General features: G+C 40.8%; 4 protein-coding genes across 6 annotated transcripts in view; 2 read left to right on the top strand and 2 right to left on the bottom strand.

Annotated features, from left to right (window-relative positions):
• Positions 1–8,141, bottom strand: part of LOC110965668 (FERM, ARHGEF and pleckstrin domain-containing protein 1-like) — an 80,745-nt gene extending 72,604 nt beyond the window's left edge. The window contains exon 1 of one of the 2 annotated variants that reach the window (XM_051943451.1): positions 7,886–8,141. The gene's annotated coding sequence lies outside the window, so the exon portion shown is untranslated. The remainder of the gene's footprint in view (positions 1–7,885) is intronic. The other variant, XM_051943452.1, reaches the window with a different exon arrangement.
• Positions 8,142–9,932: 1,791 nt separating this feature from the next.
• On the top strand, positions 9,933–14,537 carry wbp4 (WW domain binding protein 4). Its single transcript, XM_022210063.2, has 10 exons — positions 9,933–10,068; positions 10,233–10,305; positions 10,391–10,453; positions 12,241–12,367; positions 12,469–12,663; positions 12,787–12,857; positions 12,947–13,022; positions 13,146–13,378; positions 13,464–13,696; positions 13,815–14,537. Coding segments are annotated over exons 1-10 (1,275 nt in total). The 5' UTR covers positions 9,933–10,066; the 3' UTR covers positions 14,017–14,537.
• A 230-nt stretch (positions 14,538–14,767) lies between these two features.
• On the bottom strand, positions 14,768–19,566 carry mtrf1 (mitochondrial translational release factor 1). Of its 2 annotated transcripts, none has more exons than XM_051943144.1 (9): positions 19,052–19,566; positions 18,599–18,699; positions 18,442–18,523; positions 18,141–18,248; positions 17,718–17,890; positions 17,492–17,609; positions 16,449–16,585; positions 16,268–16,366; positions 14,768–16,187 (listed from the first exon to the last, which is right to left on the bottom strand). In XM_051943144.1, exons 1-9 carry the CDS (start codon positions 19,428–19,430, stop codon positions 16,050–16,052), a joined length of 1,335 nt encoding a protein of 444 aa, XP_051799104.1. In that variant the 5' UTR covers positions 19,431–19,566; the 3' UTR covers positions 14,768–16,049. The 2 variants fall into 2 exon arrangements, with proteins under 2 accessions (XP_051799104.1, XP_051799105.1); XM_051943145.1 differs by having other exon boundaries at positions 19,071–19,193.
• Positions 19,567–20,102: 536 nt separating this feature from the next.
• LOC110962164 (coiled-coil domain-containing protein 122) lies at positions 20,103–25,350 on the top strand. Its single transcript, XM_051942356.1, has 6 exons — positions 20,103–20,111; positions 20,513–20,650; positions 21,036–21,434; positions 21,598–21,714; positions 21,924–21,997; positions 22,288–25,350. Exons 1-6 carry the CDS (start codon positions 20,103–20,105, stop codon positions 22,382–22,384), a joined length of 834 nt encoding a protein of 277 aa, XP_051798316.1. The 3' UTR covers positions 22,385–25,350.
• The last annotated feature ends 879 nt before the right edge of the window (positions 25,351–26,229 follow it).

The raw sequence follows: 26,229 nt of genomic DNA, 5'->3' as shown, positions 1-26,229 counted from the left end.
GTAGGGCGCATGAGATACGGTCCGAGAGCGCACATAGACACTCGACACCCCCACTCGGCTCTCAAGCACACAAACTTTTCAGCGCCTCCCCCTCCTCCCCTACCTCCATCCCACACTTGATAAACCTCAACCTCAGACAATAAATATCCCCGCAGACAGTCGGTGACATCACGGCTGAGGAATGTTTCAGAAGACAGTCGAGGGGCAAAGCGGGGACGATGGTTGCACACCAGCACAATTACTAATCCGCCGTCTGCAGCATTCCTCAGCCCCAATCAAGTTTGTGTGTGTGAGTGCACTGGCAGAGAAATTACTAACAGTCACATCCAATTTTCTTTGCTTTCTGAGAGATGAAAATTAGGGGCCAAGTAATTACCAGCTCACTGGATCCGAACTGTAGCTTTTTTTTGTAGATTATCTGTTGTGTAAAATCAATTCAAGATAAAACTAATTGTTTTAAAAATGCATTATTTGGCAGCTCATTCTCTCTGTGCAAAGCAATGTCCCACCCACAGCGCTATCCGATTGGTTAAACACCAGTAATAGCATTGAAGGATAAATATCGAAAAAAATAAAGTTTTTGATGTAAAACTAAAGTAAGGTATTTCAGCAAAGTTTGGTGTTGGGTTTTGCATTATTCAGAATTTTGACAAGGTTTTTATTTACTCACTGCAAATATATATTGCTCCAAACATCCTTGATACTACTCATCATCGATATAAACACTGAAAGAAGACATCACTCAACCCCTAATGAAAATGCAGTTTTCTCTGTAGTTCAGTGACATTTGCTCAAGTGCAGAGGATTTTCTTGTCAATAAACCATTAAATCAATATGTCATTCGGGACCAGTGGGACATTATGCTTATTGCCAGGTTGTAGTCACCAGGTTAAAATCAGCTTTCTTCTCAATAGCACTCGATAGTGAAAACACCACTAATCCACAGAGTGTAAAATACTATAAAATATGGACGTAGCAACCTTAATCGGTTTGTGTGCTACCGTTCTGAAGCCTCTACTTTGGATTAAACACACACCGGCCTGTCAATCACCAGTAACTCCACACAAAAGCCCACCTTGCTTTATCGTCTAATTTACTCTAAATGGGACCATAATGAGCATAATTTGCAAATTTAGCATCATACTGTACTGAATGAGGCTAAAAACTAGCAATTGAGACCAAAAACTCATTGGGAAAATGTTTACAGAGGAGCAAAACAAATGAGGAGTAGGCTCCTTTCTTCTGAGACTTCTATAGTTAGAATTATTTTGGCAACCAGGGGAGTCGACCCCTGCTGGCTGTTAGAGAAAACACAGTTTTAAGGCACTTCATTGGCTTTACTTTTCAGTGCTGTAGGCGACATATACTACATAAATCAATCAGCATGAGCTTACTGCAAAAGAATCGTATCACTGTCAGCTGATAAGTGTTAAGAAAAGTCAGTCAGTACAGATATGGCAACATTTAGAAAGAATCTCTGTACGTTTTCTATTGATATTTGCCTTCAAAATTCAGCACAGGATGAGCCACAGTTAAATAATATCCCTCTTTACCAGCAACTCTGCATTAACATAAACAGACTGCTGTAAATATTTAGGGACAAATGGGCGGTGCAGTCGGCAGAGGTGACCGAGTGCATGCTAAAGACTCCATGAAGGCAAATATCCACCCTCAATGTGTTGCACTCAGTGTCCAATGTTAGCTCCAAAATTCATGAGCAGCTACAGTGTGTCATCAAGTTGATGGAGGCCCACCATTCCAGAGTGTCCTCTAAATGTGCCTGAAAAATACAGCTTTCCTTCACCCAAATCTGGAGGGTAAAACTCATGTGTTATTTGTGGTCTAAGACAGGAAGTGCAGTGACTCTGTAGTAAAGCCTCTGTGGACTAGTGTCTACTTTGAGGATACAGTGCTAATTCAGGCAAAAGAGTAGAGCTGAAACAATTAATGGGATAAAGAAAACTGATTTGCACAGACCTAACAAAAGAATACACTTGATTAAGCAAATAAAGCAACTTCAGGGCATCATTTTGGGCATAAGGACAGCTCCCACAACTTTCCATCATTTTATAATCAAGACAATAACTAGCAAATAATTTAACTGCTTAAAACAGATAAAGCAGAAAATGAAAGACTTGCATATCATAAAATATATTGTCAATTAGCTGAAGACGTACTTGCATTTCCTCCTGTTTAACACTGTAGTGACAAATGGAAGCAGTGCATTGGACTACAAGCAACTCTATTTTAGCAAACAGAGAGCATCTCGCTAGCAAAGGGCACCATGACAGAGACTTATGTGATGCTTAATGGCCTCCAGGAAGAGCTCACCTATTGAACTACAGTATATGAAGCATCCAGAGCCCTCAGATCATCAGGGACGGGTTTATTATGTGTTCTCTGAACCAGAACAAAGACTAGTGAAGCAACATTCAGCTACTGTGCTCCTCATCTGTGGAACAAACTTCCTGAACACCTGAGGTCTGCTCGCACTGTTGGCTCTATTGTTTACTGTAGCTTTCTCTTAGATGCTCAATCTATTTTCTTGACTTCTAATGCACTTTCATGTCTTATTTCTATGATTCTACTAGTAATATCAAATAAAGAATTGCTGATTTTCAGTTAAGAATTTGTTAGAAAGTTCAATCCCAAATTGCAGAGCTTTCAGTTTGAGTCCGGAAATGACACGGAGTCAGTGAATGCCTCCGAGCTCCAAGGGAACTGACCTCCGACCTCAGTGAGAAAGTGGACTTAGTGGATAAACAACAAGCAGCAGCTTCATCATTCACACTTAACGGAGACGTTTATGTCTAAACTTAGACCTCGATTATTTCTTTTTTATATATATATTATTCCTCAACAATTCACTCAGCAACACACTTGCAAAGACAGAGAAAAAAACAACAATACTATCCTCCCAAATCCCGCCACCTGCACACACAGGTTATTATCTCTCCTCACCTCAGTGACAAAAGCTGAAACTGGAGCCCAGCCAAGGAAGTGACCCGACAATAAAGGGACCTGACATTCAAGTTACTCATTACACCTATGGGAACGTTCGTTTGTCCGTTTGCGCTACTTCCCCACTGCGCTGAAATCAAAGCTCTGCTTGGTCTATTTAGCAAAATACTAAAATGACTTCTTCTTAGAAGGGTGCTTAAATATTCCGTCTGCACTCGGTTCTCCCCGAGTCACCCTTCAAAGCAAAACAAGTGTCAACTGCAGAACTAGTTTTATAGCTCTACCTAATCATTCACTAGCAGCCAGGTGCCAATTACCCTGCAAACATCTGTGGATGATATTAAACACAGACAGCCGGGTTAGTTTGCCTTCAGTCGTCATTCTTTCAACAAACACTCATCAACAAGGAACCAAATGGGAGCTGAAAACCCAAAACAGCCTCTTCCACCGAGAGTTTTCCATCACAAATGAAATCATGAGACTGATTTAGGAGCTTGAGAGGAACACACCCCTTGTAAATTTGGGGATCATTTTCACCACCAATTAAATCTGAAGAGTGGCAGTTTCATCATGTCCTCAGTGTGGAGGCTGGGAGGGTTCAATGTGGAGTTAGTTGTGCAAGACTGGAATACAGAGCGAGCTGGTTGCACAGGCACAAAGGAAGCTACTGTGGGAGCTTCCAGCAGCTCGGCTTTAACTCAGAGGGACCGAGGCCTCTCTAGCAGCCTTTGAACTGGTGTTAGTTGAAAGTTTCCCAAGAGTTTGTAAGGGGGAAGCCAGGCCCTGGGAATCGGATGTGAATGTCTGTATGCAAGTTCATCTTTGGAGAAGAACTTTATGTTAAAAGTCACTAATCTGGCTGTAATGCTTTTGTTGTGAGGAATCAGCACATGTCACTATTTGGTTTTGCTACACATTAAGAAACACATTTCCTTTCACTGTTTTGCAGATGATGTCCACATTTACTTACCAATTAGACCTAAAACTGATAGTTCATTCCAGCCATTACTACACTGCCTGGAGGCTCTAAAATCATGGTTGGACATTAATTTTCTTTGTCTCAATTAGGGTTGCAACTAACGAGGGGTCGACGAATCGACTGAGCACGATACGTCATCAAAAGCGGAAGTGAACGCGCAATGCAACAGAAATCTCCGTACGACCGGAGCGCGGAACACGGACGGACATCGGCACTGCATCGTGCATATATTATGTACGCATGATGCAGCGCGGACATCCGTGATCTATCATAAGCGCGGATGTCCGCGTTTACTATACAGCTGTATCTAAACGCAGACATCCGCGCTGCATCATGCGTACATAATATACGCACGATGCAGCGCCGACGTCCGTCCGTGTTCCGCGCTCCGGTCAGACGGAGATTTCTGTTGCATTGCGCGTTCACTTCCGCTTTTGATGACGTATCGTGCTCAGACGATTCGTCGACGAGTCGTTAGTTGCAGCCCTACTCAATGAAACCAAAACCAAAAGATTGTTGCTTTTGGCCGTCCAGACCAAATAGTTGACGGCGTCCGTTCTCTTGGCCCTCTGGAAATCTATAATTGACCCTCCTCAAAAAAATCTGGGTATGATTTTGGACAGAAAAACAGTTCTGTTGTCAAAACCAGATTCTTTCAGTTAACACTGTCGGCCAAAGTCAAGCCCCATCTGTCCCACAACAACTTTGAGAGAGTCATGCATGCCTTCATCGCATCTAGACTAGAATACAGCAACTCTGTGTATGTCGGTATTGATCAGATGTCTCTTCACTGGCTCCAACCACTGCATAATGGTGCTGCCCGAGTTCTAACAAGGACAAAGAAACCAGAGCAAATCACTACAGATTTAGCTTCAGTCCACTGGCTTCCTGTTTGCTTCAGAATTGTTTTTAAGATTTAATTGCTTGTTTTTAAGGTGTTAAATGAGTTGGCACCTTCTTATTTATCTGAGCTTTTACACTTCCATGCTCCAGTTGTATTGCTCAGGTCGGCCAATCATATGGCCCTTCAAAGTTCCCAGATCCAGACTTAGAAAAGGAGGCAACCAAGCTTTTTCTGTGGAACCGCTCAGAACTGCTCGGTCTCTTGATACCTTCAAGTGCCTACTGAAGACACATATGTATTCTCTGGCTTTTAACTGTCGTTGAGGGTTGACACTTTGATATATATCCTTGTTTATCTTGCTTTGTATACTTCATCACACATTATGCCTTGTTTTGTATTTTAAAGCACTTTGGTCAGCCTTGGTAGTTTTTCAAATGTGCTGTACAAATAATGTTAACTTGATTTAAAACAGGTACTACTGCAAAAATGAAAATGATATTAAAACGGAAAGTGCCTGACATAATGTCTCAATAAACAAGTCTGACATTGTTTTATACAAACTAGATGAAAATTCTCATATTCTAAAGAAACTGTGCAGTATAAGAGGATCATGAGATGAAGCCAACTAAAAAGTTGATACCAGTGTTTCTTTTGGATATTTTGTCCTTTCCATTGAGTAAATTACACTGCAATTATTCTTATGAACTTTTTGAACCTCAGCAGCTGCCAGCAGGTTTAAAGTGCATGTTATTGTTTTTAAAAATAGCAAAAATTACAGCATTTTTCAGAGTCATAAGCTATGAAAGTGGTTCCATCAGAAATATCATCAAAATCACTTTATTCTACAGGTCTTGTTCTAAAAATCTGCCAAAAGTCCTCCAAACCGCAGTCGAAAACCGACAGATAATCAGCTTGCTACCTCTAAATTAAAACTAAAACTCGGAATAATATCCAAATTCACAAGCTAGAATCTGTGAATTTTGGCATTTTCTTTATAAAAAAAATACTCCAGTGATTGTTTTAACCTCTAAAAACTCATTTATGTGCCTCAAAGTTACACATTTAGATGCTTTTCTCCATGAATCTATTCCTTTACTGCATTAAAATGTCTTAGATATGACTCCACACTGCATCTTTCTTTAGATTTATGAAGTTAATGTCAACTCATATGTCCACACCAGGTCAACCACAATGACTTTTAAGGTGGAAATGCTCAACCACGGGGCTTATTTTGCTTGTGATATGCCATCTCGCAGGAAACAAAACACCATATGGACATGCTAACAAGGTTAAAAAAAAGAAAGAAACTAACTTGATTTGCACCAGAGGGGTTCTTTAAACAATTAATGGATTACCAGAATTGTCACTGATTACACAATCAAACAATGGGTTAATCTTTATTTAGCTCTAACGCTGAATTACAACCTTGGAGTCAGAACAGCACAAGCGAGGCGGAAAAGAGCTGGAATTAAGACAGGTTTTAGATTTACACACAAAAAGACAAAATAAATGACAAGAAATCAAGGTTGTAGACGTTTCGAATGCGAGGTCGACCCACTTAACTACTCCCAGACCAAAGCGACCACGTGGGCAAAATCCTGTTCTTAGCTGTGTGGGATATGCGGTATTTGACAGTTCTGGGAACAGCCAGGCAACATGCATCTCCAAGGTCATGACTGGATCCACATGCACAGATAGGAACAGTCCACCAAAAAGCTGAAAAAGGCAGTCGAGATTAGCTCGGAGCTCCGTGCAAATGCAATAAAATACAGCTGTGAACCAGACTGAGCTACTTGTGTGCACTTTCTTACTGACGCTGGCTACAAGCGCAGGTGAGATCAAGGCTACAACCCAGCACGCCTACACCTATAGACTACAATTGTGCTTGATGGCACGTTTTATCAAGGTGACACCCTCCATTAAGCAGCTCCACTGCCCCCTGTAGACTTTCTATTGTGGAAAAAGGAGGCGAGTGGACGCCAATCCTGCTGTTAGATATTGATTGCAAAAGTAAATGGGCAGCAGGAAGGCGTGGCGATTAAGGAGACCACCCATTCTCCAAAGACCATTAGAAAAATGAAGCGTCTGTGATGCCTCCTCGCTGACCCTGAATTTTGACCTCTGAAGGGGGCGGAGGGATACAAAAAAAGGCGCAAGCGCCCCTCGGGGGGATCAATAAATGAAAGGCATTTGCTTGTCAGCTGACACCTAATAGGTGCTCATTCACTAGCTCACCTCTATGTATCCATGGGTGTAGATCTTGGAGGCAGAATGCAGCAGTTTGCAGCATGAAACACTGAATTTCCTACATTCTGGCGAATTTTTAAGCACCAATTTGTGCTTCTTTTTTTTTTTTTTTGGCCTCAGTGAGTGATCATGATAGCAGCTTTTGAAAAAGTCATGTGCTTGCACTATCTCCTTCATCCTACCTAAAAATCTACGGCACACATCAAGAGTTACGTTGCATTACAGTTGGCAAAGTGCAAGCCCCAGAATGTAGGTTAGCAGAGTAATCCTTTAGGCCACAGCAAAGATGTCAGTAGGCTAAAGCAACCTGCTCACAGTCAACACTGATTAATATGTGTATGTGTGTATATATGTGTTCTGTATTAATGTGCATGTGGGGACTTGATTAAAAGAAAGAAAAGAATCCTAGGTTGTTGTCAGGTTTGGTGGAAATGTCTTATTAATGCAAAACAGGGCAGTAACTCAAATGAAAAGCTGCACAAAAATGTAAAATATTCAAAGACAAAGCAGCCAAAACTACTAAATGTTTAGTGAAAATGCAGGAGCACTTATTGGAGAATCCTTGCGTGTCATTAAGCTTCCAGTAAAAGAAGCTCTGCTGGACTCCTAAAGCTCAGCCGATTAGGAAAACGAACAGGCTGGTTGCAGTGGAAGCGAGCTTAATACTCTGGATATGAGGCTCATCAAGCATTACGCACTGTTGCCTTAAAAAGAAAACGCATTTATTAAGCAAAACCGGCGCGCATATTGCAATAGAACTGACTAAATCTACACCCCAGAGTGCTCCAAACGCGGAAAAGCAGAGAGGCTACGTGTAACCTCGCTTCATAATCCGGATAGCGTGATTTCCTTACCCCCTCTTCCTCCAGGATCCACAGATTGTCGGTCAGTAAAGGAGCTTTTATTCCGCACACGGCGCTGCTCTGCAGCTAACTTCGGGCTTCGGGGGGCTCCTGTGTTCGCAGCTGAACCGCTCCCTCTCAGGTGGGACGTGGTTTCTGTGCGGCAGCCATTGAAACAAATGTGGCCAGCCGCGCACCGAGCGTTCTGCTGGAACAATAAAGAGCCACACACCGCCTCCAGGGCTGTGCGCCCCGGCACTGGTGGCAGCAGGACGAGTGAAGTTCCACAGCGACACCCCGCGGTGGTTTGGAGGAAATGACCATCCATGACTCAGTATGAGCTTCCTCCTAAAGCAGGGGTGTAAAACTCATTTTTAGTTGAGAGGTCACATTCAGCCCATTTTGATCTGCAGTAAAATCACAGCATAACAATCTGTAAACACCCACAACTACAAAAGTTTCCTTTGTTTTAGTGCAAAAAAGTACGTTCTGAAAATATTCACATTTAAGGAATTATCCTTTTACAAAACATTATGAACAACCTGAAATTTCTGAAGAAAAATAAGTTCGATTTCAACACCATTGTGCTTCAGTTTATCATTTACACATTACAACGTACAGATCATAGTTTATCTATAACAGAAGAAAATATTTAGTCTGAGTCTCAGTATCTGGAACTGAACACTATAGTATTTACTTTATGATCAAAATGACAAAATAGAGACAAAAAGCAACAAAAACAAGATCAGATATTAGAAAAAAAGAGGCACAAAATGAAAAAAGCGAGAAACAAAATAACAAAAAAAGGACAAACAACACAATATAAAACAAAGAAGAGACAAATGATTGGACAAAAAGTTACAAAGCGACAAAAAGATGGAGAAATGACAAAAACGAAACAAAAAAATGACACAAACAAGACAAAAAATGACAAAAGCGAGACACAAAATGGCAATAATGGGCAAACATCACAATATAAAACAAAAAAGAAACAAATAATTAGACGAAACAACGTGACGAAAAGACGGATAAATGACCAAAACTAGACAAAAAACACAAGCAAGACAAAAAGGAAACACTAAACAGCAAAAACTAGACACAAAACCATAAAAGAACAATGAGCAATCTAGTATTTTATTTACTTTGTGATCTTGTCATGGTCTAGAAATGTTTTTAAATTTATAGATTTGCAAATTTAGAATCTGCAGTTAATGTTTTCTCTGTAACTTTTGCACTTTAATAAGTTGTCCTACGGACTGGATTGGACCCTTTGGAGGGTCAGTTTTGGCCAACAAGCATTCTTTTCTCCTAGTTTTTTTTTTTTTTTTAAAGACTTGGTCTCAGGACATGTACATTTACATAACAACTGCATGTTTTAGTATTTTGTACATGGATTATTTGAAATTTGATGGGTGGGATGTAAAATGTCCTCCAATTCTGGAATTACCCATATTTTACACTTTATTGTGCATTTTGTATCTTAGTATATTTTTCTATTATATTTATACTTCTATTATGTTTTATATTATTCTACTGAGGTGGTGGTCACTGTACTTTTTTTTGCTTGCTACTATAACAACAGAATTTCCACTAGGGGATCAACAGAGTTTTCTATTCTATTCTAAATCTGTAAGACTTTTGGGGATCAAGGCAAAATATTGTAAAATTTCGCAGCCAAGCATACATAGAGAAAACTGGAAATCAATATTCCATTTATGATACTAATTTTACATCACGCAGCATGTTTAACCATTGAAAAATAAGTAGCAAATTGGGATCTTGATTTGAATACCTGTAAAGCAATATTTCCTACTTGTACAGGACCACAACAAAGTCATTATGAGGATTTTGCTGCCTCCAGGTTTCTGTTCTCCGTTACTTCAGCGGGAAAATATCAGAAAGGAGTTTTTCCTCGACTTTCTGTAAATCAACCGCAGTTTTTAGCGATCCTGTAGCTTATTAAATTTTTAATATTTTTTTAAACTTTACTTAATTTATTTTTATTTTTTACATTTTCATAGTTATTTCTAACTTCAAACTGGTGTTTTCAGCTTGAATGCTCGTCTGTACGGCGCCTGTTGATGACGCAATCACCAATGGACAGTGTTGTCGTTGTTGAAATGTTGAAAGTGGTTGTCTTTGCATTTGGTTCGTTTTGAGTTCTTTGTCGTATTTTGACCACAAACATTTAGAATGTAAGTACTGAAATATACTCCGAGGTTTATTCTTTACGACATACAATATAGCCAGTAAATTATTGAGTTCTAAGCAAGAATTCAGTCATTTAGCTAGGTTAGCTGTTCAGGCTAAAGCACTCATTCATGTTTTGTTCGCTACTAATAATGTTGTGCGTTTTCAGGGCTGACTACTGGAAGTCACAACCCAGGAAATTCTGCCAGTACTGTAAGTGCTGGATTGCAGACAATAAGCCTGTGAGTAGACCAGAAAACACAGTTCACGTTAATGGAGACTGTTGACGCGTTATGCTCATTAATCTCGTGTTTTGTTGCCCTGCAGAGCATCGAGTTCCACGAAAGAGGGAAGAACCACAAAGAAAATGTGGCTGCCAAGATTACCGAGGTATTATCTTAAATTGTATTGTTTTATTTCTGTGTTTACGCGGGGATGAAATTACTACACCGATCTGGAGTGCACAGTTTCATTAAAATGAGCAATATTTCTGTATTAAGTATCGTTGACAGTATTACTTTTCTATTCTAGTTTTGAGCTTATTTTTATTTATTTAGTTTATGCATGTCTTATTGCTATTCTTTCAGCCACTACTTGTGTTCTCATGCTACTGTATTTTTTTCTGAGCAACATCTGGCACCAAAAAAAATCTTTTTGGATTAATCATGTTCTGTCTTCTGTCAGTAAGTGTAAATGTGCTTCCTGTTTGAGTCAGCCTTTCAGACGGTGTTCTACAAAGAGATATTAATGATTTGGTGAGATTTGTTGAGCCTAAAGCCAAAGTATTCCACATTCTAAAGGTGGCTCTCCCTTAATTTGTGTAGATCATGCTGGTAACTGAAGTTTGAGATGTAAACTGGGTTGAAGAAAGATAATCCTTTTGCTAACTCTTTTCTGTTATACATTGGTAAGGTCACTTAATGAAGCTTTGAAGTTCCAGTAGACAAACTGCATGTAACACATTGCTACTTCAAGTTATATGCTTTTAGTTAATGATGCTGGAAGTGCATACATACGCTGTCCTGATTTACTGCAGAGTCTATTTCAAGTTGCTATGTATTGCAGCTGAAACACAGATTAAAATATTCAATCAGTTCACTTTGATTTGATCAAAAACTTTAGATTTTCCACATATCCTTCAATGTCAGACGAACACAGACTCCACTTAAGTATCATGTTGTCATCACTGTCAGACGTCCAGCTTTAATGTGCCGCTGTCCCATAAGAAATTAGAAGAATAGAATAATACTTTGTCGACCCTTTGCAGGAAATTATTTTGTTACAGGAGCATGTTGACATGCAGACAACCTACAAACCAGACAGAAAAGCAACACTAATAGTCATCAGCATAAAAGTTCTAAAAGCTAAAACATATCCGCAGCATATAAATCATGAGTTAAAATATTAATGTGAAGCCACGTGAAAGGACTTCCTGCTGCACTCAGACCTGCACTGAGGGGGGATGAGTCTGTGGCTGAAGGTGCTCTGACTAAACACCTCCAGATTGTGTAGTGGGTGAGAAGAATTGCTCAGAATAGAGTTCAGTTTCCTGAGCATTCATCACCCAGCCACCTGTTGGACGGATTCCAACACCAGTTGTGCAGTAGGTTCAATGTAATTGAAGTGGTAAAATAAATATATCACCTTATATGATTAGCAGTTTTCTCCCAGCACTCATCCACTGCATTTTTTTGCTGTCACAGTGCTTTAATATTCTTATATTCTTCATTCTTCATTCTTCATTATAACAACCCATTCCTATTGACTGAGGTAGCAGCACACCGTCAGTTAATTCTGTGCAGAAGAAGACTCACAAGTCTGATGAGAAAACCTGGTTCAGAAAGAAAGTTCATAATAATTCTAATCATCTTTGATTGGGGTTTCAGTTTTTTGTCCGGCCAGCTAACAAAAATACAGCCCTCAATTCTCTGTTTCTCTTGCACAAACACACAAGTGCTGCTTTTTAAAATGCAGGTTATACGTGCACGTCAGTGAAGGTTCTCAGTGACAGCGTGAAGCACGAATATTAACAGCTAAGAAAAACATGGCTGCCTTGGCATCATTTTCGGGACTGTTGAGAGAGATAAGGTCCAGACATCGACACGCTGACTGTAAAGCTGTCTTCTTATTGGCTACCTGCTGCTGCCACTCATCTCCCCGTATCTTCCTTTCTGCAGATTAAAAAGAAAAGCGTCGAAAAGGCAAAGAAGGAGGAACGCATGTCGAAAGAGTTTGCGGCGATGGAGGAGGCTGCGCTGAAGGCATATCAGGAAGATCTGAAGAGGATGGAAAGAGAGTCTGAAGGTAATTGTTGGACATTTAGCTGAAATAGTCGGGAGCCTGTGAGCTACCCAGAAGGAGCTTTTGCTCTTTGAATATATTTCAATCAAGCGTTTTTGTGTTAGGATCTAGTTCTCCAGTCCAAGCAACACCGCAGCCAAAACCTCAGCCGAAACCACAACTGAAACCGCAGCCGAAGAAACGGCAAAAGAAAGAAGCAAAAGCGAAGAAGAAGCCCAGAGAGCAAATGGAGATGCAGGTTTGGGTTGAAGGACTGTCAGATGACGGACACACGTATTACTACAACACAGTAACTGGAGGTGAGGAAGCCTGAAATCACAGCTTTTCTGCAACCTTCAAATGTCCTCAATATTTCATACGGTTTGGTCAGTCTCATTTCAACTCTGCTGTGGTCCTACATTTTCTGTGTTTTTCACCAACAGAATCTCAGTGGGAAAAACCACAGGGTTTCCAGGGACAGAGTTCGGCCTCCGTACAGTCTGAACAACCTGGGGTTAGTTTCTACACATTTTTAGTTTATTTTAAGCCAGGTATGACAGGGTGTTGTGTGAATTTATACGTTAATATTCTGTTTGATTTCAGAGTTCTTCAGGCTGTGCTTGGATGGAAGCTGTCAGTCCTGATGGTTTTACATATTACTACAACACAGAAACTGGAGGTAGAATACAACTCCAGTTCATTCTCATCACCACTGAATTTGTATAAACCGATATAGTTCTGGAGTCCTATCCTTTACCAAGATAATCCCTGGTAATCATAGTCATTTTTTCTCACCTCTTAGAGTCCAGCTGGGAGAAACCAGCAGACTTTCCTTCCATTGAGCCACCAGGAACCAGCTCTGTGTCCAACGTAGAGTCAGAGAGTCAGGAGGGGAGTCAGGAGGAGCCTTTGACCCCTCAGCCGGAGCCTCTCTCTGGAGGGGAGGACAGCTCCAACGGGGCACCAGCATCTCAGGAGGCTGAAGTTCCTGAACAAACCAGCCAGCAGCCCAAAGTCCCAAAGATCAGCTTCAGGGTGAGAGGAGTTTGGGCACTGAATGAGAATGATGATTATGTAAACAAATTGCAGAGATGGCAGCTCTCCATGTTTTCTTTTTCAGAAAAGGAAAGCAGAGGCAGAACCTTCAGAAAAAGAGGAAGAAGATAAAGCCGGTGATGATGCTCCTAAAGAGGAAGAGAATGAGACGAAGAAAGAGGAAGAGGTTCAAAGCACAGCAGCTGAACCTGAGAAGACAGAAGAACGGCCGAAACAAAGGGAGGTGCAAGCCAAAAGGCCGAAAACTGCAAATCCATACGGGTCTTGGGAGAAGATCCAGCAGGAGGAGGATCCGTAGTAAGTGTCCCATCGATCGGTGAAGCATTTGTTGGAATCCATACAGTTAACAGAAACCATCAGAGACTAGGTTGAAGCTGTTATAAAGTCTGTTTCTTGTTTTTTTTTCCCTCTCCAGTGCAAGCGTGGACTTACAGCTGCCCCAGGTGGAGGGAAACTCGGCCAGCGCTCCAGCCGATCTGCCACCGGAGCCGAAGCCCAAGTTCAAGGAACGCATCATCACCTCGCTCGGAGAGGAAGGCGGACCTGCTTCATTCAGGAAAAACAAAACGCAGAACGGCAAATCCAGGAGCCTCCGACAGAGAGACGACGACGACTGACCACAGCACTGAAAAACCTGAAGCCAGAATGCAGCAGAATGAGACTTTTACACATTTTGATGCACCGTTTGATCTTCAAAGATGCACAGGTGTTAACATTTTTAGGACAAATTGCCAGGAGAAACTTTTAAAACCTAAGAAAAAAAGTATGTTTCTTTAAAATGTTTTTTTCTAACTCCAGAATAATCTACCACAGACACAATCAGTGTCGTTTTTTTGTCCAGATCTGTGTCTAGAGTCGGGTGTTGGAACAGCATCTGACTGTGATAACTTTGAAAATGTGCAGACATTTCTTCCCGTAGTCTGGCAGACGCAGGTGTGACTATACGAAGCGATTCAAATGAGTTTTTGTATTCTTTAACTATTTTTTTAAAAAGTGTAAAAGCTATTTGTTGAAACAGAACTGCAATATTTGTCAGCTGAAGTGAATGTTTGTTGGACGCTGTGTGGATAGAAGTGATTAAAAAGATGGAAAAATGTGATCGGAATAAATGATTAGTGGTCAGATACTGAAAACACAACGTTGCCAGATGAGTCATTTTAAAAATACAGGCACCGGTCAGAGGTCACTCAACCATGGCGAAGGAAACATTCATTTTTCGCAAGAACTGAAGTGATGACAGAAAAATATTGGAGGTTGTTGGTCAGCTGGCACAAATATACAGGGTGTGACATGCTATTGGCGTGCGTGTGCATGAAGCTGATAGGTGGTTTCACCGCACCCTGATTGGCAAAGAACCATGGGGGAAACTTGCAGACAATAAACAGCACTGGCATCTGTTTATATTCAATATAAAAAGTTAAGTTTACAGTACTTTCCAGTGTTTTACTGGCGTGCGGTAGAAGCTCCAGGCTCACACTAACATATTTAGACATTGGAATACAGAGCACCGTAATTTCCAGACTATTGAGCGCACCTGAATATAAGATGCACTCACTAAATTTAAAAAGAAAAAAGTTTTGTACATATGTAAGCCACACCTGACTATAAGCCGCGGATGTCCACGTTGTAACATGAGATATTTACACAGAAAGATTTTATTTAACTTGTAATTAAATTCATACTTTTTTCACGCTGTCAACTCCAATGTCTCACTGTTGATTCACTGATGCCAAGCTAACGGGCAGCAGCTCCATTTCCTTCTTCGACAGGCAGATCAGTTGCCTTTAACTTAAAAGCTGTTACCAACCCGATTCTGCCGGCCGTCGAACCGTGGTTGGGCAGCCTCGGATGGCGATAGCGCGCTTAGCTTAGCGCTAGCGCTAAAACTTATCTCTAAGTTTTTATTGTATTGTATTGTACTGTATATCATCGTGGTGCATTTCACTCTGCCTCCGTTTCCACACTCGTGTCTGCAACACACACACACAGCTGCAGCGCTCCTCCTCGCGTCACACACACACACACACACACACACACACTGTAACCTGCCTAGGTTAAAGGAGAGCAGGCTTGGCCGGCAGCAGCTGCGTCATACGCATTTCTTCGTGTTTTCCATGATGAGAGTGTGTGCATGAAGCGCAGAATGATTGATCTGAAGAATTTAGTGTGTGTTTGATTTAATTTGAACAGTGTCAATGGTCCACTGTGACCTGTTTGGTAATTTTATTGGTCTGATGTGACGAGGCTAAACTTAATGATGGCATGAAGCTTGCACGTAAAAATCTATACATTAGCTTCATCTTTGTATAAGCCGCAGGGTCCAAAGCGTGAGGAAAAAAGTAGCGGCTTATAGTCCGGAAATTACGGTATTTGGCTTCAGCAAAATGTAATTGTATGTGCAGCTTTGAACTTACAATGGGTGCGTCAAATTAAAAACCTGAAAATGCTCATGCTAAAGCTGTAGTGTTACCTAGAGGAATGTTATGACAGGAAAGATAGAAGTTAAGTTTTATTACAAAAATAAAAGCCTCTTAAATATGTCTGCAGGCTGTCTTACATTGCACCATTTACAGTACGGCTAACACACAACTGCACCATTAATGTTCAGGTGTCTAGTCACCAAATGATGTGCTGTATGTTGCGGTGGCTGTTACTCTGCAGATCGTCCAGAATCTGGTCGTTTCAGACGGATGCTGCTCTCCACCGCCTCCATCAGAGCCTCCCTCTCGGTGTGTTCGTGCACGTCAGAGATCAGATCATCGAGAGCTTCTCCTCCTTTCATGAACTCCTAAACACCACACATCACGTCATGACAAGGACGTTTAACAGTCTCAGAATGTTGAGACACAGACATCCTTCACATCTAACCTTAATATCTCTGGTGGCGTATCCAGTGCGGTGATCTGTGACACGATCCTGGCTGAAGTTGTAGGTACGAATCCTCTCCGACTGAGAGCGTGAGCCCACCTGTGTTAAGAAACATCATGAAGACGCAGTGAAAAACAACTAATACCTCTGAATATCACACATATTTTCCCTGTTCGTTCACCTGCTGCTTTCGCGCTGTATCCCTCTGCTCCGCCTCTTTTCCCATCATGCTCTGGTAGAGTCTGGCCCTCAGCACACGCATGGCCGTGTCTCTGTTTTGCAGCTGAGAGCGAGTCTGCTGACACTCAGCGGTTACACCTGTTAGCAGGACGAGGTGAAGACAGACGACAACATGAGTGACGTTTTGTTGACGTGAGAGCAGAGGACTGGACTACGAAGCCAGTCTGACATCCAGGCTTTCGTTGTGTCAGTCGGCTCAACAAAAACTAAAATCCCAGTCAGGGTTAGCAGATATCATGAAGGTGGGTTTTTGACTTTCTACTTCCAACTCTGTTCATATAAAAGGGGGTGTTTAACACATCGTGGGATTCTTATTCTGAAGCAAATCAACCGATCATGTGCAGCTGCATCAGTCAACAAAGAATGAGCAATATAGAATGTATGATGGTAGAAAGTGCTGCAATTGTCAATGGAATACTGGTAGAAAACTGTCAATCATGTGTTAACCCCTTGATGCCTGAATTTATTTACAATTTTATAAAAAAATTAATTTGTGTTTTTGCTCTCCAGCTGATGCTAAACCAGCATTGGGGGAATGCATAGGCTGTCTGGGCTGCAGCGTTAAGGGGTTAATATATTTATTTTACTGATCAATGCAGCTGAATATTGAGGACTGACAGCTGCACATTAAAGCTGTTAAACTTTAACCTTCAGATATTTAAACATGGTATTGTATTGAAGTGCATTTAGGTCTGACACTGTCCCATAATGCAGGACATAATTACGTTTGGCCAAATCAAAAAGCCAATAATGTGACTGACTGAATATTTTCTGTAATAGATAATCAATGTTCTAATCAGTGTTCTATCGGCTGCAGTGCCAGCAGAATAAATGGACCAAACGCACACATTCAAGTGATTTCTGTCACACCAGCTGAATTCAGGTTCAACAAACCTGCTCACCCGCTGATCTCACTTGGCTCCAAATGTTCAAAAGTCCTCAGAACCTGGAGATGTTAAAATGAACCCTTCTTGCATGTTTTACCTGTGGGAAGATGAACTATCCGCACTGCACTGTCTGTCGTGTTGACACTTTGGCCCCCAGCGCCTCGAGATCTGAACGTGTCGATGCGAAGATCTTTTGGATCAATCTGAATGTCAAACTAAGAACACAAACCCCACAAGACAACCACAGAGGCATGCTTTTAAACCCATTTACTCGGATGTACCGATGAAGAAGCAGGAAATGAAGACACATGAGCAGAGGCTACCTCCACTGGCTGAGGCAGGATGATGACAGTCATGGTTCCCGTGTGGATGCGCTGCATCCTGGAGGAGAGGCCAACCTCTGGGATCCTCTGCACCCGGTGTGTTCCTCCTTCATGCTTCAGATGCCTGTACACGTTCTCTCCAGCGATTCTGACAGCTGCATGGTGCAAACCACCTGAGAGACACAACTCAGACTGTTGTTTTCAACACTATGAGTCCTTTTACCATTTAATCAGATAGATAGATAGATAGATAGTTTATTAATCCCAAGGGAAATTCAATCAATCTTCATGGTTCAAGGTAATCTTTATCATCCCCAGAGGGGCAGTTTGTTCTCTAGTCAGCAGTACACCACAATCCTTTACTTTTCATGCACAGAAATTACATTAATTATGCAGAAATATAGTAAAAAAAACATGGCTTACCATACTCTGCAGGTGTGTAGTTTAAAACCTCAAAGTCCCAATTTTTGTAATCGGCAAAACCCTGGTACATGTCGAACATTTCTCTGGTGAACTGCTGACAGATGTCACCTGAAACCACACGAACGGATGCTTGTAAGAACACATATTGCATGTTGTTGTTGATGCAGTAGCTCAATATTACTTCATTTGAACAATACCCTGTCTAATAATATATCTATGTGCTTGTTTTTCACTGCAGGATTTTTTTTTGTTTAAGAATCATAACAATGGGAAATAAAAATGTGTTAGCCTTCCTTCCTACCTCCTGTTGTTCGTCCTGATACTACCTCCAGCAGAATATTACTCGAGTCAAGAGGGTCAGTGGGGACAAGAGCTTTGATCATCTGCACAAAACAAATATATCTTCATTAACACAGAACGATCTGTGATGAGCACTACATATATTTCATTATGCTTACATCTATCCTTAAGGCTAAAATCTTGCTAGAGATTTCTGCCTCCTCCTCTTTCAACAGCTGGGCCAGGTGCTCATCCTCATCATCTTTGGTGCCAGCTGAACCTGCAGTCAGTGAGCAAATCAGGACAAGTTATTTGTGTTATATGTTATTTTGATGCTGTCTGCACTTTGAGAGAAAACATAAATGAAAAATCTGCATCATTACAACTACAAATAAATGCCACTATAATAAAGGGACACTGTATTTGCACAAGAACGGTGCTCAGTGACACAAACTATAGTCATGGTTGCACTAAAAATTAAGCTTATCTGACTTTTACAGACCCATACACAAACTGAGAAACACATTAAGGTCTCTGTGGTGTGGATAGTGTGTTTATAGCAGTTATTACAAGCATGTATGGCTTCTGTTCTCATATTGGCAAACACTACTGATAAAAACACTCAAACTCACTATGCAAAAGTGAACGCACTTCCTCAAGGTCTTTCAGGGCTTGTTCAATGCTCCCAAACACTTTAGCCAGAGGCAGCAGCTCTGTGTGTTTCTTTATGAGGACTTTTCTGTCTGACTCGCTGAGGTAAACATACTGTAACTTCTTGCTCAGGTCTCTGTGCTCCTCCATGAGCTGCTCCAGATACCTCTGAACACTCTCGTTTTTGTACAACTCTCCCAGATCACTGTGAGAGAAGCGTTTCGAGGCTCCTGTACTCCAGCGTTGCACCTCTGTCATGTTAGCATAGTTCAGTGTCCTCCATCCTCTAATTCCTCCACCGCTGCTGTGAACTACACGGCTACACAAAGAGCAAAGCCGGAACCGACAACTGACGAGCATTTAGCTGTATTTAAAAAGAAACAAGACAAATAAAACTATGTTTATACGTGTTATGCAAGTGTTAATAAGCAGAGCATAACTACTGTAGCTAGCTAGCTCGCTGCAGGAGACCAGGTGCACTCTGGGAAATGATATGAAGACGAAGTGTATTTTGGGAAATGTAGTTTAATGTGTCGACAGTGAGCTACTTGTTCGCTCTAATTAAATTAAGTATTTTAGGTCGCCTTTCATATGCTCAGTCGCTGAAATACGATTTATCTGATTAAATTATACAGTTAATTATTATATTTACCTAATATGAAATCAGCTGTCATATTAAGTGACTCTGAAGCTTAATACTTCGACATTAGCTATGCTAGTGTTAGCTAAATAACTGGCCTGGGAAAAAAGGTGAAGAAGAAGTGAACTCAGGGAAATACGCTCTCATGTACCCGGCTTTTACCGCTATATTCAAATAAAACAATTTTTTCAGTCGCCTTTCAGGGGTTCAACTTTTAAACATCATTTATTTGATTTATTAATACTGCAAATACGTATATTCAGTTATTATCACATTAGTAACTGTATTAATTGGCTCAAGTTCAAGTGGCTATTGGTATTTTTTACATTAGCTGTGCTAGTGTTAGCTTAATTCGTCGTTAACCCTAGCTAACACAGCTAACAGAGGTCAACATGTCAAACGTGAGAGCCAGCGAAGGAGGTACGGCTAAATAAGCTAATTTCATAGTTAAATGTCTTTACTATTATTGAAAATAAATGCATACATTTGTTCTTGAAGTGCTTGAGCAAAAGAGAACATTATAGTTGTTTTTACTTCAAAAACTATTAAAGCTTATGTCTACTTTATTAGCCAGTTATCGATGCTATGGCCAGCTATAAGCTAACTAGCTGGTTAATGTTAAGTCACAGCAGGCTGAGACCTAAAGTTTGTTGTTAACTTTACTGTGCTAGCTTAGCTGTAGCAGTAGCCCATTTAACTACATGTTTAAAGCCCTAACATTGTATGAGGTAAGAATTTATGTCTGATGCCTAATTTTCTGGCATTTCATAAATGAAGATAACAGATAACAGAAATTTAAAAGTCCTTCACAAACTGTTTGCCAGGATTTCAGGAACAACAGGAGTGTTCATTAACTAAAGCAGTGGAGGATGTCAGTCACCATACCTACATCCAGACGGAGGCCCTGAAAGAGAAACAGAGGACACTAAGCTCTCTGCAGGTTCACCATTAACCCTCCAATAACTGCACCTCATAACGCTATAGAACTTAATTTTTCTTTCCATCGTGCACATGTGGCACTTTTCTATCTTTTTAGTCTATAAGGAAATGTTTGCATCAACTATTACCAGTAGTACTAGCTGTAGTAGAAGATGTAGAATGAAAGTGATGCACAATATATGGCAATTAAGTGCCAGAGATATGTTGTTATGATATCTGTTGTAGTGTTAGAGAGACTTTGGTGGTTTTATTATAGATATGTGGATCCAGATCAAGAAATAAATAAACAAAAAAATATTTTCTTTTTTAATTTGTCCAAGGCCTTTACACCTACAACTTTACAGTTTGGATGTTTTACTTTGAACATGCTGTACCTACTTTTCCAGGCAGCGCTGTCAGATGTCGAGGGCAAAGGTGAGGTGGCAGAGCAGGAACTGAGATCTAAGATGAGGGAATTGCTGATGCTGGAAGGAGAATTGGAGCAGCTGGAGAGGCAGACAAAAGTCCACCATGATCGCTGTGCATCCATCAGCAAAGACAACACAGAACTTCAGGTTCTTACAAGAGAGGAGGAGGAGGCGGCTCTCATGGCACTGGCACAGTTCAACACTTACCGAAAGAAGATGCAGGGTCACAGAGCGGCCGTTTTGTGCGCAGCGAGCCAAACAGAGGCCCATAAAGAGCTGGAGGAGAAGAGAGCTCTGGTCCGCATGCTGACACAAAAGAAAGAGGAGCTGAAAGAAGATTTGAAGAATCCAAATGGAAACACTGTACAAACGGCAAAGGTGGAAATACAACCACAGTTGTGTTTTTGATCAGCTCCAAATGACAAATCTGACATCATTCTTTTCCTTTAATAACATATACTTTGCTTCTTTATTTCTTTGTTGGGTCCTTTAAGATCTTCAGTATCCATCACTATTTTTTCATGTATTTGCTTCTCTGCAGAGTGAGATTGATGTTCTAAAGAAGGAGATCTCTACGAAAACGATGACCATAGCTGAGAAGAAAGAGCTATTGCAAAAAGAGTTTGCGATTCATGCCCAGATAAAGAAAGACATAGAGGTGCTGCAAAGAGAAGTTGTGCATTTGTTGACTATTTATACGGCAGCTGCCGCTAAAAGTTAATCTACAAATTGACTGACTCACATCTGAATATAGTCAAAACTTCCTCCAGAGTATATGGCGGCATCTCGTGTAAATATTTTAATTAGTTGAATGATATTTCGGCCTCTCTGACAGCTCATCAGCATCACTTATCTTCCCTTGTTCAGATCCAGAACAGGCGCTATGAAGCCATCATCAAACGTCTCCACTGCCAACTGAGCAGGGCCCAGGCTGCCCACAGGTAAAACTAACAAACTAACACCAAAAATGATACTATATGATATGATATTTACGTACATACACACACATAAAGACATTTGCTCTTTGTGTGAAAACTATCCTATAGATTTTAAAACACAGAAAATAATGAGCAGATAAATATGTCTCATTACATAGAAATGACACAAGCAAATTGTTTACTGCCATCCAGGGCATTATCAGTAATATCACCATCACTTCTCAAACTGTCTTGACATTGATCACAGCAGAATCTTTCACTGGATGTCTCTGAACTGTGTCTGCTTTCCTCAGGCAGATGTCCGATGATATCTACCACATGAAGAGACAGCTAGCTGAGCTGAGGAGGCGGCATCAGTCATCACACGACTCAGCAGTCAGTGGTCATTAAACTGCACAGCCAGGATCTTCTAATTTGGGTCAGTTGTTCTGTTATAAGCATAAATGTAATCCGGTATGGACATGTTAGCTGAAGGAAAGGCTGTTGTTGTTACCAGAGTTTGACAGCTGGGGGCAGCAACGTCCACTAAATGTCTGACTTCATCTCTGTTACTCCATCACTTGGACAGTTAAACAATAGTTTGAGACCTGATGTTAATGCTGTGATTGTTGCTGTTATTCCTTGAAATGTTCGAGCTTTATCAGAGAGAAATCAGAAATATAAAATAGTTTTTTCTATTGCCACAGCCATTTTGGTTTCCTCTGATAGCAGGACAAGTGTGCAAGACTGCGTCACTTTCTTTTGGATGAGGGGCAGCGTCATCAGCACGGCGTGGGATGGGATTTTAGGTCAGATGGTGACAGTGAATCAGTTCGTCCGCAACAGTGACCCGTGCAAAACAAAAGCCAAGTGTACACTCAAACTGTCGGTGGACGGTGTTGTTTTGGTACGCACTGTTCCAGCTTCCGCTTCACCGGGTCGCTTGATGATCGCGAGATGACATTCCCACTGTCGGCTAACAAGGGCGTGACTGTGCTACTTCAGCCATAAACCAGAACTAATTAGACGATAAAACTTCCTTGTCACAAAATCACATGAATAGCGTCAGCCTCAGAGGAAAGCTATACCTTGCGATGTGACGTATATTCCCTTAAATTGCACATTTTTGTTTTCTTTTAGAAGATATGGCTTTATGTATTGTTGGAGCAGTTATAGAATAAGCATACAATGAGGAAAAATCATAGAAATGTAGCTAAATTTTGCAAATATGTTTCTTCATTAATCTAAGGCCAAACTATTGCAAATCTGACTAGAATGTGAATCTTAAAAAGAAGAAACTATTTGTGGAAAAAGTCGTAGGTATGGGAGGAGCAAACTACCCATAGAATTTAAAGCTTTAATTTACACTCAGGAAGTCTGTGGATGTCTTAGAGGTCCAGGACAAAATGCGATTAATTACCTAAAAGCCAGGAATCAGCCATAAATTGCAGCTTAGTGGAACATTTCTTTAAAGATGAGCTTCATCCAGCCAGTGTTGCTGTGTCTGACTGACCTCATTAGCATGTTCTCAGGCTGACAGCCCTCTGCTCTGTCCTGTTGACGCCACTCAGCCTCAGGCCTCCTCTACTCAAAGTGCCCGAAACATCCTCTCAGAAAGGACAGGCCTACCGTATATAAATAGAAAAACACTGCAGTGAATTTGCATGCCCCTCATTCCCATTGTACAGTAGAGCCACGTGCCTGCACGCTCGTACTCTCAGTGGCCTTTTTAAAAAAACACATTTCCTTTTTAGCCGTGATTCCATCTCATTAGTTTGTTCATCATGCTCATCATAAATTGCAGATAAAAATAATGTTCTAGTGTTCCACAGTGGTGAGCCGTGAGAATGAAACGCTGCCGTTGTTTGTTTTCACCACGGTAATGCAAGTTTTATGCATTGTTATGTACAGTATGTTACATAACAAGGACCTGTCCACGATGAAGTGCAGCAAGTTCCTTTGTGAGAAACTCTTTAAATAAATGCCATTCATGTGCTCTCACTCCAACCTAATTAAGCCAAGCTAATTAGGGAATGAATTTAACACCAGCCTTCTGCTACATGCTGTTTTTTTTCTCTCTTTGGCTGCGACGCATCTCTCTACTACACTCTGGCATCGAAAATATACTTGGCTGATAAACAGAAGAGGAGTTTGGGGATTTACCAGCCGGTGGGAGCTTAAAACTGAAGAGCACGAGTCCTTTTAGAGAGCGTTTTTCCCTGTGGAACACGTAATACAGTCAATTTCTTTCGCTCTTAAAGGCTAGTTTTACATTACTATCGACTACATCAGCATCCTGTAATAACACCATCTTATAGTGACGAAAACTAGCTCATGAATCTGTGTTCTTTGAATATTAACAGCATAATCTACTGTTAAAATCATTAAATACATTTAGAACTTGCATGTCTGCTGCCAAGAAACACGTCTTTGACCTTGTGTTCACCTTGCGTTGGCCTTTTGATGAAAGAACGTGCCTATAAAACGTGCTTGGCATGCTTTCACATCGACTGAAAAGCTCTGCAGAATGCCTGGGCTCATTTTTTTTTTCTCTGTGCAACACCGAAGGCAGTATTTATGAATGTTAAAACGTCATTAGGTGTATACAGAAAGTAGGAGTAGGTAAAGATCTGGTAAAAATTCAAACAAGTAAAGCTGCTGTTCCCATAAATTGAGCATCATTTCATTAAAAAGAAGCATTTAGACTGAATATTAGAACCTCTTCTCACTATTTACCGGTAGATGTAGTTGTGTGTATCCCTCGAGTGTTGCGCTGTGTGGAATGAATTCTTGGACTCTTGCCACTGTAGTCGAGGTGTATTTACTGAGTTTGGCACAATGGCCAGCTCTGTTGAAATATAGCGATAAAAAAAACAGCTGATGCACCATGAGAGTGTATTTTTATTTGATGCTTGTTGGATGTGTTTATCATCTAACGGAAACCTGATTTGGGTTCCAAAATGTATACATGCGCACCTCTTTATACCAGAAGACACATTTATTGATTAATATTGGTGTATTTGCATGTGCAGGTGTGTGTGGGCAATCAGTTTGAAAACAAGTCTTAGGATAATCACCCTGCTGTGAAAACTTCACGCCTTTTTTTAAGTGTTGTCACTCGTCACCGCTGGACAGATTGCATTCCATACAGATTTACTGCCTACCGCCACTCCACCTTTTACAATAACAAATAGTGCAGCTGTTTGCTCACATAGTTTTTCTCAGCAAAGTACAACAAGGATAAATAACCTGGGCTAAACTCTTTTTACATCGGTACAGATTGGTTTTTAACAGTGGAGTATACAATTCTGGAATAAGTTTGTAGAGGTTTAGTGAGTTAGCATATTTAGTTAGTTAGCATGTGACATATTTGCTGTCCTTCTTGCTCCAGTTGATTGCATTTAAAAGATGAATGTCAGCATGTAAGCTGCTGCTCGTACAGTTTTGTTGATGTTGTTTCCAAAGCACACAGATAGCAGAAGAGGACTAGAATCCCAAGTGAAATGTGCGGCAGAAATCGCAGGCTGATACTCGCACTCTACATAGTCAGACTGCTTTCTCACTGATTTCTATACAATCACATTTGCTTTCGCAATGCAACCAAAAACCAGATAGCTAGCAGACTGCGAGGAAATTTTCAGTGAAGTATATCAGATTAGATTTGCATACGCCACCTTTAATTAGTAAAGCCACCAAGGTAACTCAGTACCTTTGCTTCTTAGTGTCATTTCAGATTATCTGAAGTTTCCCTTTATTGAGTCACCATTGCTCTGCTATTGTAAAGGAAGTGCAACAACACCGAGGGATCGTCTTCCTGAGAAATTACTGCCCTAATATCTCTCTGTTGAATACAATTAGACTGGAAATAGGACCAAGATACAGCATGTTAAATAGTCTGACAGAGAGGTGCTGGTAAGTCGATTTTTTTTAAATCTTTGGGCAGAGCCAGGCTAGCCGTTTAAAATCATTATGCTAAACCAAGCTGCATATTAGACCTGAGAGTAGCATCAATCTTCTCATCTAACTCTGTGAACAAATCTCTCAAACTGCTGAAAAGTTTCTTCACTTGGTCTTTGGTTTGGGCTGCACCAGACTTTAATTTAAAACATAAAAGGCACATGGCAGGTGGCTTTGTTTGGTTTTGGCTACAGTGTGAGTTTGGAGATCTAGAAAACTCAGCAAAGTGATTATCGAGTTTAGGGAGTACTCCAACAATTTGTCAGTTGGCAGAAGCTTAAACAACAGTACAAGTCCAG

This window comes from Acanthochromis polyacanthus, chromosome 22 (assembly GCF_021347895.1).
Source record: "Acanthochromis polyacanthus isolate Apoly-LR-REF ecotype Palm Island chromosome 22, KAUST_Apoly_ChrSc, whole genome shotgun sequence".
Classification (NCBI taxonomy): domain Eukaryota; kingdom Metazoa; phylum Chordata; class Actinopteri; family Pomacentridae; genus Acanthochromis; species Acanthochromis polyacanthus.
The sequence above is the reverse complement of the archived record's forward strand: the minus strand, read 5'-3'. Positions and strand labels throughout refer to the sequence as shown.

Bases quoted from the DNA above. Each gene is read 5' to 3' on its own strand.
- wbp4 (XM_022210063.2), top strand. The intron at 10,454-12,240 runs GTATTATCTTAA...TCCTTTCTGCAG, and splicing joins TGGCTGCCAAGATTACCGAG to ATTAAAAAGAAAAGCGTCGA. The intron at 13,379-13,463 runs GTGAGAGGAGTT...TTTCTTTTTCAG, and splicing joins TCCCAAAGATCAGCTTCAGG to AAAAGGAAAGCAGAGGCAGA.
- mtrf1 (XM_051943144.1), bottom strand. From the start codon at position 19,430: ATGCTCGTCAGTTGTCGGTTCCGGCTTTGCTCTTTGTGTAGCCGTGTA. The intron at 18,249-18,441 runs GTAGGAAGGAAG...GTGTGGTTTCAG, and splicing joins ATCAGGACGAACAACAGGAG to GTGACATCTGTCAGCAGTTC. The intron at 17,891-18,140 runs GTAAGCCATGTT...TGTGTCTCTCAG, and splicing joins CTACACACCTGCAGAGTATG to GTGGTTTGCACCATGCAGCT.
- LOC110962164 (XM_051942356.1), top strand. The intron at 20,651-21,035 runs GTTCACCATTAA...CTACTTTTCCAG, and splicing joins GGACACTAAGCTCTCTGCAG to GCAGCGCTGTCAGATGTCGA. The intron at 21,715-21,923 runs GTGCTGCAAAGA...TCCCTTGTTCAG, and splicing joins AGATAAAGAAAGACATAGAG to ATCCAGAACAGGCGCTATGA.